The 15,690-nt window shown below is 61.3% G+C and overlaps 1 protein-coding gene across 10 annotated transcripts in view; it reads left to right on the top strand.

Annotated features, from left to right (window-relative positions):
- Positions 1-15,690, top strand: part of PITPNM2 (phosphatidylinositol transfer protein membrane associated 2) — a 134,270-nt gene that overhangs the window by 111,400 nt on the left and 7,180 nt on the right. For 6 of the 10 annotated variants that reach the window (XR_006383920.1, XM_044243452.1, XM_044243446.1 and 3 more), the window contains 13 exons: positions 1,471-1,698; positions 3,841-4,152; positions 5,085-5,180; positions 6,799-6,903; positions 7,095-7,165; positions 9,991-10,238; positions 10,655-10,844; positions 10,963-11,082; positions 11,647-11,858; positions 12,347-12,525; positions 13,659-13,829; positions 14,282-14,431; positions 15,472-15,636. Coding sequence is in view for 9 of the 10 variants with exons in the window: in XM_044243452.1 (XP_044099387.1) it covers positions 1,471-1,698; positions 3,841-4,152; positions 5,085-5,180; positions 6,799-6,903; positions 7,095-7,165; positions 9,991-10,238; positions 10,655-10,844; positions 10,963-11,082; positions 11,647-11,858; positions 12,347-12,525; positions 13,659-13,829; positions 14,282-14,431; positions 15,472-15,636 (2,247 nt within the window). In the remaining variant the exon portion in view is untranslated. The other 4 variants (XM_044243453.1, XM_044243451.1, XM_044243450.1 and 1 more) reach the window with 3 other exon arrangements.

Genomic DNA, 15,690 nt, shown 5'->3' with positions numbered 1-15,690 from the left:
GCTCATCTTCACATGAAGCTCCCCCTGTGTGTGCTTGTCTAGGTCCGAAATTCCCGTTTTTACAAGCGCGTTAGTCATAGTGGAGGACAGCCTCCTACCCTAATGACCTCATTTTAATTTGATTACATCTTTAAAGGCTTTATCTCCAAATAAGGTCATAGTCTGAGGGACTGGGGGGTCAGGACTCCAACATATGAGTTGAGGGGGCGGTTGGGACACATTCTACACACGACAGGAGAGATGGACCCAGCATGACACAGGCCCTCCGCCAGCCCTGGTCCAGCCAGCCTCAGACATGGCCTGAGCTCCGTGGGCTCCCTCCAGAGGCCATCTGCCCCGGCTCCTAAGTCTCTGAGATATGACTCATTCACACCCAGCTCTCCCCTTGGTGGCCTTTGCCTGCCCACACTGGCCGCGCATGTGGTCTGCTCCTAGAAGGATCTCTGACCCCCCCAAATGCTGCTGCCCTTGGGGGCGCTCTTGACCCCTTGCTGGTTTCAATAGAGCCCTCGTCTGTGTCTGCAAACCACAGCATAGATCCCAAGGGGGGGAGACAAGACAGCCAGAGCCTGGCCAGGGCCCGGCCCCCCAGGTGCCATCATCCCCACACTTCCAGGAAAAGGGCTCTCTGAGCCACAAACTCTGTGCCCCAAGTATGTACCCAGCCCTGAGTAACCCACACACACCTTGGGAGGGACACAGCAGGAAGAAGTAGCATGTGACAAGAGGTGGCCCAGGTCCTTCCCAGAGTTGCTGCTGCTCCTCTGGGCCCCACACCCCACACCCAGCCAGGTTCCATGGGCCCCAGGTCCTCTTTCCCCAGCACCCAGCCCTGTGCTCTCCACTCCCCACTCAGAACCAGCTGAGGTCCGACACCTCTTGCCGGTCTCGTCTCTGACTGAAGAGCAGGGCAGCCTGCCTTAAAGCCACGATGGAAATACAAGTTGAATATGGTGCCCCTTCCCCCTCAGGGCGCTGTGGGGCGCCGGCCTGGTGAGAGCAGCTTGCATCCCCGTCCCCCACCCCACACGCACACACACTCCGGTGGCTCCCCAGACTCTCCCATCCTGTGCTGTGGGGCCTCCCTGGCTTCACTGCTCCGCTCCTGGAGCCGAAATGCCACCTTTTCTGAGAAGCTCTTCCTGGCCTTCTTTTCCGTTTGCTGCTCCCCACCACCACCACCGTGGTCCTAACCCATATCCCCTGCGGAGATTCATCTGTCCATGCCTCCTCAGCTCATCACCCGATTTATCTATGTAGAGGCAAAGGAGGACGCAGGCCCCAAGGTCAGGAGAGCCCAAGGTCAGAGTGGCCCAGAGCAGCAGCCCCCATCCCATGTCCGGCCCTACAGCATATGAGGCCCAAAGGCCTGGGAGGCTTTGGGGGAGGCAGGGACACAGGGAGGGGACCGAGCAGGGAGGGGTGGGTGGAGGAGGGGCAGAAGAGGCCACTGGCAGGCTCTCCCCACAGATTTCATCGACATCGTCAAGGACCCCGTCCCCCCCAACGAGTATAAGACGGAAGAGGACCCCAAGCTGTTCCACTCGATCAAGACGCAGCGGGGGCCCCTCTCCGACAACTGGATCGAGGAGTACAAGCAGCAGGTGTTCCCCATCATGTGTGCCTACAAGCTCTGCAAGGTGGAGTTCCGCTACTGGGGCATGCAGTCCAAGATCGAGAGGTTCATCCACGACACCGGTGAGCCCGCCCATGCCCGCCGTCTGTCGCATCTGGCCATGACTCCACATTCCCCTTACTCCCGAAAGATGACCCAGAGCCCACATGCAGCTTCCCTTGAGGTTTATATGGCCACCTGCTGAGTGCCTAGAGGTGACAGGCAGTGTATGTCAGTTGTCCCCTTAAGAAGCCCCAAGGACCGCCCCCCAGACGCTCTGGATAGGCTTGTGTTTGTGGCATCTAGTGCCAACCCCCTGGGGGGAGACCGGCTCCCTGCTGCTGACCCGCCTCCCCCGTGGGCTGGATGTCACAGGGGGACACCCAGGTGCCCTCACACCATGGAGCCCAGCCTGGAGCAGATACACAGGGAACAGGTGGACCACTGGGCCCAACCTGGGCCTCCTCTCTCCCCAGTACCCTCAGCTCCCTACGTGCCCCCTGCCCCCTAGTCATGGCACGAGGTCAGTGCCAAGGGCCCAGCCCTGCCTAAGCCTCGTGAACTAGAAGTGGCATCTGGGCAGATACATTTTGACTCCCAGAACCAGGGTTTTGGTTTCGATGTGAGGAGACCCACACCCCTGAGAGTACGTGTCACATGTGTCCTGTCAGCTCACAATGACTGGTGACAATAGTCCCGTAACCCCTGCTGGCAGAGGAGGAAGCAGAGAAGCAGACACCCCCCGCTCCTGCAGCAGGGGGCAGGGGCGTGTCCGCAGACGGTCTCTTCCGTGTGGGACCCAAGGGTGCCATGCTTGAGGCCTTGGCCCAGGACTTGGGGGTCAGAGACAGTCTGGGCTGAAAGAGGGCACCCTCCAGGGAGCAGAGGGTAGAGGGATTTAGGAAGGACTGTGGGGGAGGCAGAGTGGCCTGAGCCAGGAGGAAGGGTCACAGAGACCCTTGGAAAGCCGCTCCGCTTTCTCTAGCAAAGTGGAAGATCCATGCCCCGAGACCTGGTAACATTCCTCCCAGGTTTTCCCCCAGGAGAAACTCTTGTACACGTTCCAGAATGTTCAGAGCAGCAGATCCGTAAAAGCTAAGTGGATAGACAGTGAAAGTGAGCCAAAGGCCCAAGGACAAAAGAAGGAAGAAGCAAAATGGTGTTGCAAACAAGTAAATACCAGACAGCAGCAAACCTGAAACCCACCCAAAGAGAACCCCACAGGTGTTAGGAAAAGACACGGCCGTGTGACATGTCCACGTAAACATCAGCAACACGCACGTCAGCCCGAAGTGCCATGTGGAAAATCACGTGTGGGCTGCAGATGAGGAAAGTCAGTGACACACAGAAGTGAGGCTGGGTAGGGCGTGAGGAAAGGGCATCCAGGAGGGCCGTCCCTGGGCTCCCTGCCGCTGGTGGCGGCTGTTCCCTCCCGGGTCGGCGTGGGTAGGGATGATGCTCTTTTTCTTCTTAATGTTTTCCTAGCGAGCTTTATCGAGGCCTAATTTTGCATTACCATGCACTTCACCCCTTGCGAGAGGACAGTTCTCTAAGTGGCAGTGTATTCAGAGTCGTGCACACAGTTCTAGAACATTCCGTCCTCCCCAGTCTTTTGTTCATGTTCACAGTCACCCCCACGCCCACCCCCAGCCCCAGGCAACCCCCCTCTGCCTTCTGTCCCTAAAGTTCTTTTATTACCCTTTATACCTTGAAAGTAGTTTCGTTTTCGTTATTTGGCTTGCCTGGCATAGTCTTCTACGTCTTACTTTGTCTTATTTTGTATCTTATTTTATATGTATATATGCTCTATTTGAGAGAAGAGACCAACCCACTTTGCACTGGAACTTGATTTCCATGTGAAAATTCGATAGCAAAAGTGTACTAGACACTGACAGGAGACAGTGAGGGAGTCCTCCCTCCAGTGCCCCCGGGGCAGGAATCCCCCCAAAATTCATCTTGGCTTTTGAGCAGCCACATTCCCTCACGAGGCCCCTTTGCTTTAATTGTAGAACCTCATGAGGCCATCTGTGAGCCAGACCCCTCATTGACAGATGGGGAAACTGAGGCACGGGGGGCTGGGACAGTGATTTGCCCACAATCCCACAGTGGGTATAACCTCGGGGTGCCTCCCGGCCCCACGCCCCGCCCTGGGACCTAACGCTGCCCCTCTCTCCTGTCCCTCCTGTCTCCCTACCCCCCACCCCCCAACTGCCGCCTGGGGGCAGGCCTGCGGAAGGTGATGGTGAGGGCCCACAGGCAGGCCTGGTGCTGGCAGGACGAGTGGTACGGGCTGAACATGGAGAACATCCGGGAGCTGGAGAAGGAGGCACAGCTCATGCTGTCCCGCAAGATGGCCCAGTTCAGCGAAGATGGCGAGGAGGCTACAGAGCTGGCCGAGGATGAGGCCGGCCAGGCCCAGCTGCCTGCGGACGCCCCCCAACCCAGCAGTGGCAGTGGCGGGGAGCCTCTGGCGGGCCGGGGCCTCAAGAAACAGTGGTCCACATCCTCCAAGTCCTCACGGTCCTCCAAGCGGGGAGGTGAGCCCCGGGGCACATAGCGCCACCTTTCTCCAGGCGGGGCGGTGGGGGGGTGTCTCTGCCTTCCCCGAGTGTACCCCAGGGACAGCCCTCACCCCCGTCCGTGGCAGCCGGTTGCTGCCACTGCCAGGTAATTCTGACTCCGGACAGGGACTCTTGCTTCCCAACCTGTGGGCCACACCGGTGGGGAGTCAGAACCATTCCCTGCCCGTAGCCCTGCAGCTCAGAGTGCGCCCAGGCTGCCTCTCCCCGCAGCAGGTGCCCCCAGACGTCCCTACAAGGGCCACGAGGACTGCAGCCCTGAGCAGTCGGTGTCCCCAGCAGGAGAGGGAGTCTGGGTGGGTTCCCCCAGCATGCCCAGGAAGGGTCTCTGCTCCTGGGGCAGGAGCCAGGCTGGAGAAGCCAAAAGAACCTTTAGAGCCTGAGAAACACCTTTCCCGGGAGAACTTCGGCCGAAGTGCGATGGCGGTTTGGAAAAACCAGGGTATCCTGTTTATAGCCAGGAGTCTCCGCTCAAACCCAGCGTCCCCACGCCAGGCTGGCCTGTGTGTGTGCCGAGGGGCTCTGTGGATGTCCGTACTATATGTCCCTCACCTCCTGGGAGTGCCCCACAGCCCTACCGGCTCTGCTGCAGGAGGATTTCAGGGGCTCCCCCGCCCTGGGCAGACGGCTGGGAGTGGACCTGGGCCTGTGTGCCTACAGGTCCCAGCCTTAACCCCAGTCCCCTCCCAGTTCCTGGTCCTCCCTGGGACACAGCTGTCCTGTGCCAGGCAGGCTGGGAGGGACCTTCTTGAAAGTTCCAGGAGCTTCCCCCCTCCCTTCTCCCCTGAGCCCTCCTGGCCCGGCTCTGGCACCGGCTCCTCTGTCCCCCGCCCCCGCCCCCCACCCCCACTCAGCTGGCTGGCTGGTCAGCCTGCGGTTTTGCCTTCCAGCCAGCCCCTCCCGCCACAGCATCTCCGAGTGGAGAATGCAGAGTATTGCCCGGGACTCCGACGAGAGCTCCGACGACGAGTATTTCGACGCTCATGGTAGGTGGCTCTTCCCGGGGGACAGGAGGGAAGAGCTGAGAGGGTCTGGGCAGAGGGGGAGACGAAGCCGCCAGGAGGCGGGGCCACTGCCAGGCTGTAGGATGCCCTGACGCAGACGGGGCTTTGTGCCACCTGTGAGTTTCTTTCCAGAAGAATCTTTACAGAAGCACGGCCTCTTTCAATTTCCTAAATCTCTGTAACAACCTTGTTTTCTTCTTGGTTAAATGGACGTCCAGCTCCCGTAGAAACCTTAGTAGCAAACGCAAACCAGCAGGAAATAGGCGAAATGCCCATTTTCCCACCAATCCCCAAATAAACACGGTGACCACACAGCCTCCTGAATCACCCACCTTTGCTGGGGAGACGGGGGGTACCGTTGGCCCTCGAACAACATGGGTTTGCACACGGCGCGGGTCCACGTACACGTGGATTTTTTTTCAGATAAGTACCATACCGTAAATGTATTTTCCTTTATGATTTTCTGAATGACGTTGTGTTTTTTCTAGCTTGTTTTGTTGTAAGAATACGGTGGATCATATACATGACATACAAAATCTGTGTTAATTGGCTCTTTATGTTATCGGTTCTGCTTCTGGTCAACATAGGCTATAAACAGTTAAGTTTCTGGGGAATCAACTTGGATGTGGATTTTTGACTGGGGGCGGGGGCCGGGGGTAAGGGGCTAGCGCCCCAGCCCCTGTGTTGTTCAAGGGTCAACTTCACTAAAACACTCACTTGCTTCCCACCTTGGCCCTTCCTCTCCACTGGCAGACCGGTCTGTGGAGACAGGTTTCCAGCTTGTCGTTTACAAAGCACGATACAGGCGTGGAGGGGACAGGGACTTGTCCACTAGCAGGACCGAGGCAGGCTGCAGGGCTGGGGGAGGGGGCCTGTGCCCACCGGGACAGCCACCTCCCACCCAGCAGCGCCCCAGGCTGCAGTCCTCAGAGAAGCAGAAACGAGGCTGTCTGTGTAGATGTTGAAACAGTCAGGAATGTTAGCTGATGAGCGGCGAGACACAACGCGGTCCATCCTTGCAGGGAAATAGGATTCAGCCGTAGAACGGACTGAGCCACGGACCCCTGCCAGTCTGGGCAATGTGGCAGTAGAGCGCTCGGTGAAAGAGGCCAGACACAAAAGACCCCACGTTGTATGATTCCCTTCTGTGGGATGTCCAGGACCGGCCCATCCCTAGAGACCGGAAGTGGCTCCGTGGCCACCGGCGCCTGGGGAGGGGGACAGGGAGCAACTGCTGACGGGTGCAGGGTTTCCATCTGGGGAGACGGAGGTGCTCCGGAACCAGGCAGAGGTGGCGGTTGTACAGCACTGGGAATGAATGGAAGGCTGCCTTCAAGTGGTTTAAGTGGTGAATTTTATGTTATTGGAACATTATCACAGTTTTTAGAAAAGGTCAGACCGAAGCCCCATGGATGTCAGTCAAGTGTTCGTCCTGCTAAGGAAGGGGGGTGGAAGCGAGCTCGGAGGCATCCACAGGCCAGAGTGCCACGGGAATGCCCGGAGTAGCCCCACAAGGCCCCGCACCTCCCAGCCAGGCCTCCTCGCGCCCCTCGGGCCCTGCCCTCCGGTGGGTGCCGAAGCCCTGCTCTCTCCTCCCCAGAGGACCTGTCCGACTCAGAGGAGATATTCCCCAAGGACATCACCAAGTGGAACTCCAATGACCTCATGGACGAGATCGAAAGCCCTGAGCCAGAGGATTCACAGGGTACCCGAGTGGGGGGCGGTGGGGTGCTTCAGTATCTGGGGAGGGGGCTGCAGGGACCAGGCCCCTCCTCTCCGACCCAGCTGCTATGCGGTGCTGGGCATCCGACGGTCCCGCTTGTCAGGGTCGCTGCGTCTGTCCCATGGGTTCGGGGCTGCCCCTCGGCTCACAGCACCCCCACTTCCGTGTTGCAGATGGTCTCTACCGCCAGAGCGCCCCTGAATTCAGGGTGGCCTCCAGCGTGGAGCAGCTGAACATCATTGAGGTGGGTGCCTGGGGCAGGGGCAGAGGTCCGGGGGGCTGTGCTGCCCACGGCCCCCCGGGCTGCAGGGGGCGGGGGCTGAACTCAAAGGACAGGTCCCGTGGGGTACAGAGACAGATCTCGGCGCCCATCGCCTCACGTCCTCGTTGGCCTAAGGGCCATCACAGAGAGGCCTGGGGGCTCCTTTACTCCCCGCCCCGACGTCCCTGAGAACCAAGAAGGACTGCAGACAGCCCCCAAAGAAGGCCTTGACCCAGCTCCACCCATGGAGAGTGAAAGGAGAAACTTGCAAATTCCAGACCAAAAAAAAGATGTTCACCTTGTACCCAGCCTTTCTGCATTTGCTGAAGAAAATAAGATGGAAGTGGGGGATGCAAAAGCCGTCTAGGCAGAAGTGAGTGGCAGCCGCCCCGCCGGGGCCTCAGGGGGCCCTCAGTGTCCAATAAAGCTATCTTGGCAGAGCGCCTGTGTCCGCTTTGGGGGTTCTTTGCACAGGGCTCAGGCCCCTTCTCCTCCTCCAGCTGTGGGCGGTCAGAGCTGTTTGCACTGGGGCTGTCATGCTGTGGTCACCGTACGGCTCTCGCCCCACGCTGCCCAAGGTGGAGACAGCACCTCCAGGAACTCGGGACCCCTGGGGAGCTCGGACCAACTGCCGGGGAGGAGAAGTAGTGTCCACACCACCCTCCCCGACTTGGGGTTTTCTACTCTGGGGTCCAGGATCAACGTGGGCTTTTCTAGAAGGCAAAGTGTGATAAGGGAAGTTGATTTCCATTGGAACAGAGTGATAAGGGAGTTGATTTCCATTGGTGAACGGCAACATAAAGCATACGGAGCCCCCTCCCCACCTAGGGCGCACACAGCTCTGACGGCCCTCAGGAGGGGCAGAAGGGGCCTTGGGCTCTAGGTCTGGCTCGGGACGTGCGTGGGAACCCAGCACCGGTTCTGGGCACGGCCATCCAGAGTCAGATCCCTTTGCTTGCAATAGCCCCCAAACCGGAGCCTCCCCTACCCAGCCTTGGGGGGGGGTACGGCTTTATGGAGACACTGACGGGGACCCCTTGGCTCTCCAGAGCTGGCCCCGTGGCTCCCACGCGCACTGCTGCATTGTACCTCCCCCAGGGTCTGTTCCTACAGGGTTTGAGTCGAGTCTTGGGTGGGGTGTGCCCTGGGGTTAGGCACATATGGGAGCAGAGCTGTGTCTCCAGTTGGCCTCCGGGAGTCCCCAAACAGTCCCAACCTCCAGTGCTGGGTCACAGGAGACAGGCATAGGCCTTTCACTGCCCACCCTTGCCCGTCCTGGGTTTCTGAAGACCGCTGGACTCCACCTCCCTAAGTGGGTGATGGTGAGGCTGCCCTGAGACATTCCTTCCTTGAGGCCCTGGCCTGACCTGTTGATAAGCCCTTGAGGCAATGTGGCAGCTCCTCCCAGCTGCTGGTCCAGGGAGCTGGGGGCCCCACCCCGCCCTGCCCGGGCTGTGAATTCATTCCTGCCCAGGCCGGCCAGCCGTGGTCAGCCCTCCTGTGCGGACAGGAATCATTGCCAGGCTCTGCCAGGTCTGTGATCCTGCCCAGGCTCCCGTTGCCCACAACTGGCCAATGACCGGCCTCATCCCAGTCTTGCCTTGGCTCCAGACCCTGTACTGCCCACCAGCCTGCCTTTCTCGTTCGCTGCTCCGTGGCTCCTGGACCGGCCCCGTTCCCTTGTGTTTCCCGGCAGCCTCACCAGCCCCTGGGTCCAGACCCCATTCTGCCCACTCCCCACCTAAACTCAGTGTTGGCACTTGGGTCTCATTGCTGCCCCTGCCTACATGCCATCCTATGGCCCAGTTCAGGGCCATTTGTCCCCACATGGACCTTCCAGATGGTTTTGGTCCCCTCCTTGTCCCCCACACGCCTGGACATAATAGGGACATGGCACATACTCTCCAGTGGCCTCTCCTGGGCCTTGGTCCTAGCTCCCGCAGGCACACAATGGAAGTTAAGGTGGAGAAAGGCCCCTGGAGATGCAGCTACAGCCAGGGTTGGCAGGATAACACTGAATCAGTGGCAGAAACTCTGGGTTCCGGGGCAGCTTGGTACTGATGTGCTGTGTGACATTGGACAAGTCTCTCAGTCTCTTTGGGCCACGCCCACCTCAGTTGTAGATAGAATAGTTCCAACCCTGTGCAAATGTGTACAAGTCTCGGGTCTCACTGTAACCTCACATGCAGGCCTGACCAGCAGGAGGTAGCGTCCTTAACCCCTCCTGAATTAGGGGGGTTCAGGCAGGTGCACCTATATCCCCTCCCTGCTCTAAGATGCTTGGAGACTTTGGTCTTAGAGTCCGGGAACGGCAGCACAGGGAACAGAAGAGAAGCCCGGTATAGATGAGGGGTGAGCTCAGAGCTGCAGGCCCTGTGCCCAGCATCACGGCCAGCCCAGGCTGAGGCTGCCCTGGGGCGCAGACACATGGAGGGCAGGCTCCAGAGCCCCACATAGAGCGCCCCTGAATTCAGGGTGGCCTCCGGTGGGAAGCTGAACATCACCAAGGTGTGTGCTCAGGTGGGCAGAGGGCCCCTCGCCAAGGCTGGAAACTGCCACCTGGGCCCCTGATGAAAAGTGGAAACTGAGTGGGGGGTGGGCAGAGCTGCTGGTGGAGAGGGAGAGGGACCATCTTGGCCTCCCCAGGGGAAGGTGTTGAGGCTGCCCACACCAGGCCCTGAGCTGAGTAACTGAACTGGGACTTCAGAGAGGGAGCATTGGGCCAGATCGCCCCCCCGCCCCGGGGTCACACGGGCCCAGCAAGGAGCTGAGTCCCCGGGGAGTTGACACCCTGCCAACCCGTGCAGGACGAGGTCAGCCCACCCCTGGCCGCGCCGGCTTCCAAGATCCACGTGCTGCTGCTGGTGCTGCACGGAGGCACTATCCTGGACACGGGCGCTGGGGACCCCAGCTCCAAGCAGGGCGACGCCAACACCATTGCCACCGTGTTCGACACCGTCATGCGCGTGCACTACCCCAGCGCCCTGGGCCGCCTTGCCATCCGCCTGGTGCCCTGCCCGCCCATCTGCTCAGATGCCTTTGCCCTCGTCTCCAAGTGAGTGCCTGGGACCCAGACCACCCATCCCAAAGCACCTGGCCCCTAGGGTCAGGCTGCTCCCCCAGCCTCAGGACCCCCATCTAGGTTTCCACCCTTAACATCCAGCCCATTCTGTCCAGAGGCAACAAAACCTATGCAGATGGTTGGGCTTACAGAGGAGGGGCCCCAGGACCAAGGCTAAGCCTCAGTTTCCCTATCTGAGGTGTGGGGCTGTTGACCTGCCCCTGAGATGCAAGGCTTTACTCCCCAGCTCTGTTACCCAGCCTTCCAGGGTCTGGCCCAGAAGCGACCCCATGAGGTTGGCCCTGTCACAGCTGAGGCTCTCCAGTGGCAGGCCTGCTGCCCTGTCAGGGAGGGGCCCCTGGGGCTAAGCTGAGCCACCTGCTCTCTCCTGACCGGGCCCCCTCCCCCAGCCTTAGCCCCTACAGCCACGATGAAGGCTGTCTGTCCAGTAGCCAGGACCACATCCCCCTGGCTGCCCTGCCCCTGCTGGCCACCTCCTCACCCCAGTACCAGGAGGCGATCACCGCAGTGATCCAGCGGGCCAACCTTGCGTATGGGGACTTCATCAAGTCCCAGGAAGGCATGACCTTCAACGGGCAGGTGAGTGGTGGGGCGGGAGAAGGGCAGACAAGCCCCACGGGGCGGGGGGAATGCCCCCCCCAGTTGTGCCCCAGCCAGCGGGGCAGTGACTCAGCCTCCAGAGCCTTTCCGCCTCCAGGTCTGCTTGATTGGGGACTGCGTCGGGGGCATCTTGGCGTTCGACGCCTTGTGCCAGGGCAACCAGCCGGTGTCCGAGAGTCAGAGCAGCAGCCGCCGGGGCAGCGTGGCCAGCGTGCAGGTACCATGCCCATTGCCCCCAGAGTGGGGGCATCTTCAGCATCAACCTGCTAGCCCCACACCTCCCCCAGGCAAGGGAAGGGAAGGGCGGAGGTTGTCAGCGCAGGTACCCAGAGCCGACGGGGTGGGTGCACAGGGCCGGTGAGCTGCTACGGTGGGACCGAGCCTGGAGCCCACAAGGCTTCAGCAGGCGGTAGAGCAGGGTCTGCACCGTAGGGAGCAAGGATCTGGCCTTAAGAGGTTCAGTGGGCAGCCCCTCTGAGCGTCCCAGCAGGAGGGGATCTGAGATCCCTCTGCTGCCCAGCAGCACATGGCCTGGAGTCAGGGGGCTGTGCAAGGCTGCGAGGTCGCTGAGAGGTCCCAAAGACCCAGGCGGCCCGTTCAGGCAGGAATGGAGGCTGTTGGGGCTCAGCCAGCGGGCTGGGGGGACAAGGCTTCCCCTCCCTGGTGTGGGTGAGAGGCCAGCTGGGCAGGGGGCAGTGGCCTTGGAGTCGGGAAGGAGAAGACCGAAGCCAAGCCCAGGTCGGTGGCCACCGGGCAGTGAACCCGCATGGGGCTGTTCCAGGACACTGACCTGCTGTCCCCCGGCACCCTGGTCAATGCGGCCCAGGGCGGCAGCGGCAGCCTGGAGAGCAGCCGGCACCTGAGCCGCAGCAACGTCGATCTCCCCCGAAGCAATGGTGTCGAAGACCCCAAGAGGCAGCTGCCCCGAAAGAGGAGTGACTCGTCCACCTACGAGCTGGACACCATCCAGCAGCACCAGGCCTTCCTGTCCAGGTGCTTGGGGCGAGTGGGGCCCCCAGGTCCGACCCTGAGGCCCATGGCCAGGGGACGGGGGAACCCCAAGAGAGAGGGATGCCTCAGAATTGGGGACATAAACCTCGAGGGCTGACGTGAGGGTAGTGGGATGCCCGGGCTGGGCCCACGGCTCTTTGGTCAGGAGAAGGTGGCCTGTTGGGTGCCGCTAGGATCTTGTACACACCAAGGGCCATCTTGAGCCCAAGGGAACAGCTGGTCCGGGGTGGGGCAGAGTTGGGGGGCAGAACCCATCGGGGACATCTATTCTAAAGGCAGTGGCACCCCAAGAGAGGTTGGGACTGGCTGTCACCAGAGGTGTCCCAGCAGGTACTGGGCAGCCACATCTGCAGGACAGCTCAGGGGCTGAGCCTCGTGTGGGCCTGATGGCCCCCGGGGGGGGCGCTTCCTTTGGGAGGCTGAGAGCAAGCCAGGGGTATGGTGTGACCTCACGAGGCCCCCATCCGCAGCCTCCATGCCAGTGTGCTGAGGAACGAGCCCAGCTCCCGCCGTTCAAGCAGCTCCACCATGCTGGATGGCACAGGGGCTGTGGGGAAGTTCGACTTTGAGATTGCAGACCTTTTCCTCTTCGGGTGCCCACTGGGGCTCGTCCTGGCCTTGAGGAAGACCGTCATCCCTGCGCTGGATGGTGAGAGCTCTGCAGGGGCAGGACAAGGCAGGGGGTATATGAACCGGGTAGAGGGTCTCAATGGACCCTTACCACAGGCCATGGCCACATCCCAGGCCTGCATCAGCCTCACTTCTGCCCTCCCCAGCACGGGCCTGCTGCTCTCCTTTGCTCCTATTCCCGCAGCTCAGACTGTGGCCCCGATCTCTGGGCTCCTGTTCTTCCGTTTCATCTTCCAAGCACCTCTGGGTGCTGAGGTCCAGAAGGGAAGGGCTGCTCTGGAATCAGACGGACATAGACCCAGTCTCCCAGGCCCAAAGTCTTCCCATAAGGAAGAGATGAAAGCCAGACACCCCCAAATCCTCCCAGGTGCCTGGCTTCCCAGTCCTAGAAGGGCTGTGGTCACGCTGCCGCAGAGACCCTCATCAAGGCCACAGGGACAGGGGGGTGTGACATGTCGCTGAGCAGCCTGTCAGAGCAGCAGTCCCTGCAAGGTTGCCCCCCCCTGGATCAGCCAGTGTGGCCCAGAGAGCCCCAGTGTCCTTACAGGGGCCATGCAGGGCCCATGTTACATCCCCAGGTTACAGAGCAAGAAACCGAGACTTAGAGAGGTGTGGACACTTGCCCAAGAGCAAGTCAGAGGTGGCTTGTACAGAAGCAGAGACTTAGGGACAGTGCTGTCTGGCAACATCATCTGTAATCACGAGACACCAGAACCGCTGTCAGCGGTCCGCAGAGAGCCGCTAGTTGGCTAAATCCCGGCCCGGCCCACCACGGAGGACACCCAGGGCCCAAGATGGGACCGTGGAACTTGCAGGGCTGAAATGAAGGACACTCACATTTTTGTGTTCTTGGGGGAGGAGGGGAGGTTCAGAAGTATGGCACCTGTTCCTACACATGTCTTTAAAGGTGAGACATCTACTACTCCTCCTTACGCTTAGGGTCCCCGGTCCCCAAGCAACTGTGACACCCTCGGAGAGCAGCCCCATCGCACAGCCTACGGCCCCACCCTGCTTGGTTTAAAACAAATTTGGTTAATAGACAAACATATACCAAACCAGAGAGAGGAGCTTTCGGAGCTCCCCCCTGCCCCATAGACCCGGCCTCCTCAGGGCTCTGCCATGCCCCTCCCTGCCCCCCGCCCCCGCCCCTAGTCTTCCAGCTGCGGCCAGCCTGCCAGCAAGTCTACAACCTCTTCCACCCCGCCGACCCGTCCGCCTCCCGCCTGGAGCCGCTGCTGGAGCGGAGATTCCACGCCCTGCCCCCTTTCAGCATCCCTCGCTACCAGCGCTACCCGCTGGGGGACGGCTGCTCCACGCTGCTGGGTGAGAGGCCCTGGGGTGGGGCGCAGGGTTGGGGGGTGGCCTGGGGCCCCGGCCGGGCTGGAAGGGGCAGCCTGCACTGAGCTCCTCTGGGAAGCTGGGTACCTGGTGTGGGTCCAGGATGCATCAGCCAAGGGGGTCAGGGCCTCACCCCAGGTGCGGGAGTGGGGGACAGACAGGGATGAGGATCCCCTCCCTGATGTGAGGACCCATCACAACAGTGGGTGGCGACGGGGTTCAGAGCAGGGAACTTGTGTGAGGGCTGCTGCCCATCGCCCACTCTTGGCCCTTCCCGGGAAGCCCCCATCCACACCCCCTGTCCTCGAGTGTGTCCTGGAGTCCTGTCACGTCCTGGTCCTCAAGGAACCCCCCCCGTGTCCGTGTCGGAGGAGCGTGTCTGGACTGCCCATGCGAGTGTCTGTTCTTGTCCTCTGTTCTCTCCCGTCTGCCTCCAGTCGAGACAGTGCAGAGAAACCCCGAGCTGGTCCTGGAGGGTGGGCCCCTGGCCCCTCTCCCCCCAGGGGACGGCTTCCTGGAAACCAGTATCCCTGTTCCCGCGCTCACCTGGCAAGACGGGCCCCGTCCGAGCCCGGGCTGTGCTGAGTGTGTGTAACACCCCCGTTCGTGGTGGCGTCTGCTTCGCTGGCTGACCGCTGGTCCTCAGGGACTTCCCATGCCCTCCTTGGCCACTTGGAGTCTGTGGGACAGTGTTGTCCCATGGAGACCAGACAGGACAAGTCCTAGGGATCGGGCCTTCCGCACCTCCTCTCTGTGCACCGAGAGCCCGGGAGCTCAGAGGGCAGAGCGGCTGTCCTGGGGTCACCTAGCACGGGTGTGAGTCCAAAGGCTCCGTCTCCCATTTGTGAGGCTGGAGGGGACAGCTAGGAGAGAGGGTGAGGCCCCAACCCTCATCCCACCTGCTCTGCTAGAGAAGCTTCCGGTCCCGGTGAGGGGTCATCCAGAGTCCCACTCCTTCCCTGCCTGAGGGGGTCCAGGCCCCTCATGTACCCACCTGCACGGGGTCCTGGAGCCGAACCCCCACTCTCCCTGCTCTGCCCTGGCCCAGTCGCACCCTCGGCACCCGCTTTGTCCCCAGACACCCATTTGAGGCTGGTTCAGTATGGCCCGTGTGAGGGACAGGCAGGGAGGGGCTTGCCTCGCTCTTAGCATCCCCCAGAGAACGCTTCAGGCCCTCCTGTTAGCACCCCAAACCCAGCTACAGCACCCTGCAGGTCAGGCCTGCTAGGCGGAGCCCAAGAGGCTGGGAGGGCTAGGAGATCAGGAGCTGTGTGCTGGGTCAGATGGGTGGCCAGGGGGGGCGTGAGCCTAGCCGCCTTGCCTCCCTGCCTACTGTGTCTGTGTCGGTCTCTCTGTCCGTCCCTGCCCCAGCCCTCCCTTCTCTCCCACCTCAGCTCTGTGCCCTGCCCTCTCGGCCCTAAGCAGGCAGGCCCCGGGCATGCTTGGTCCTCCACTCACTGCCAGCTGTGCTCCGATGCCACCGCTCGCCTGCAGGTGGAGGGGTTGGCCATGCTCCAGCCCACCCTGCCCGGGGCACGCTGGGCCCTACCTCCTGCTGCTCAGGGGGCCGGGGGGCTGGGCTGGGGGCCCGCTCTTACCCAGGTCTCCGGTTCCTGTCCACCTGCAGCAGACGCACTCCAGACCCACAACACAGTCTTTCAAGAGCACGCGGCCCCCTCCTCGCCAGGCGCAGCACCCGCCCCCCGAGGTTTCCGCCGAGCCAGTGAGATCAGCATTGCCAGCCAGGTGTCGGGCATGGCCGAGAGCTACACAGCGTCCAGCATTGCCCAGAGTGAGTGCTGCGGTGGCCTGCCCTCCCTGCACCCTCCCGTCTGTCATAGCAAGG

Source organism: Neovison vison, chromosome 3 (genome assembly GCF_020171115.1).
Source record: "Neovison vison isolate M4711 chromosome 3, ASM_NN_V1, whole genome shotgun sequence".
NCBI lineage: Eukaryota > Metazoa > Chordata > Mammalia > Carnivora > Mustelidae > Neogale > Neogale vison.
Note: the sequence above shows the minus strand (reverse complement) of the source record. Positions and strands in the feature narration are given on the sequence as shown.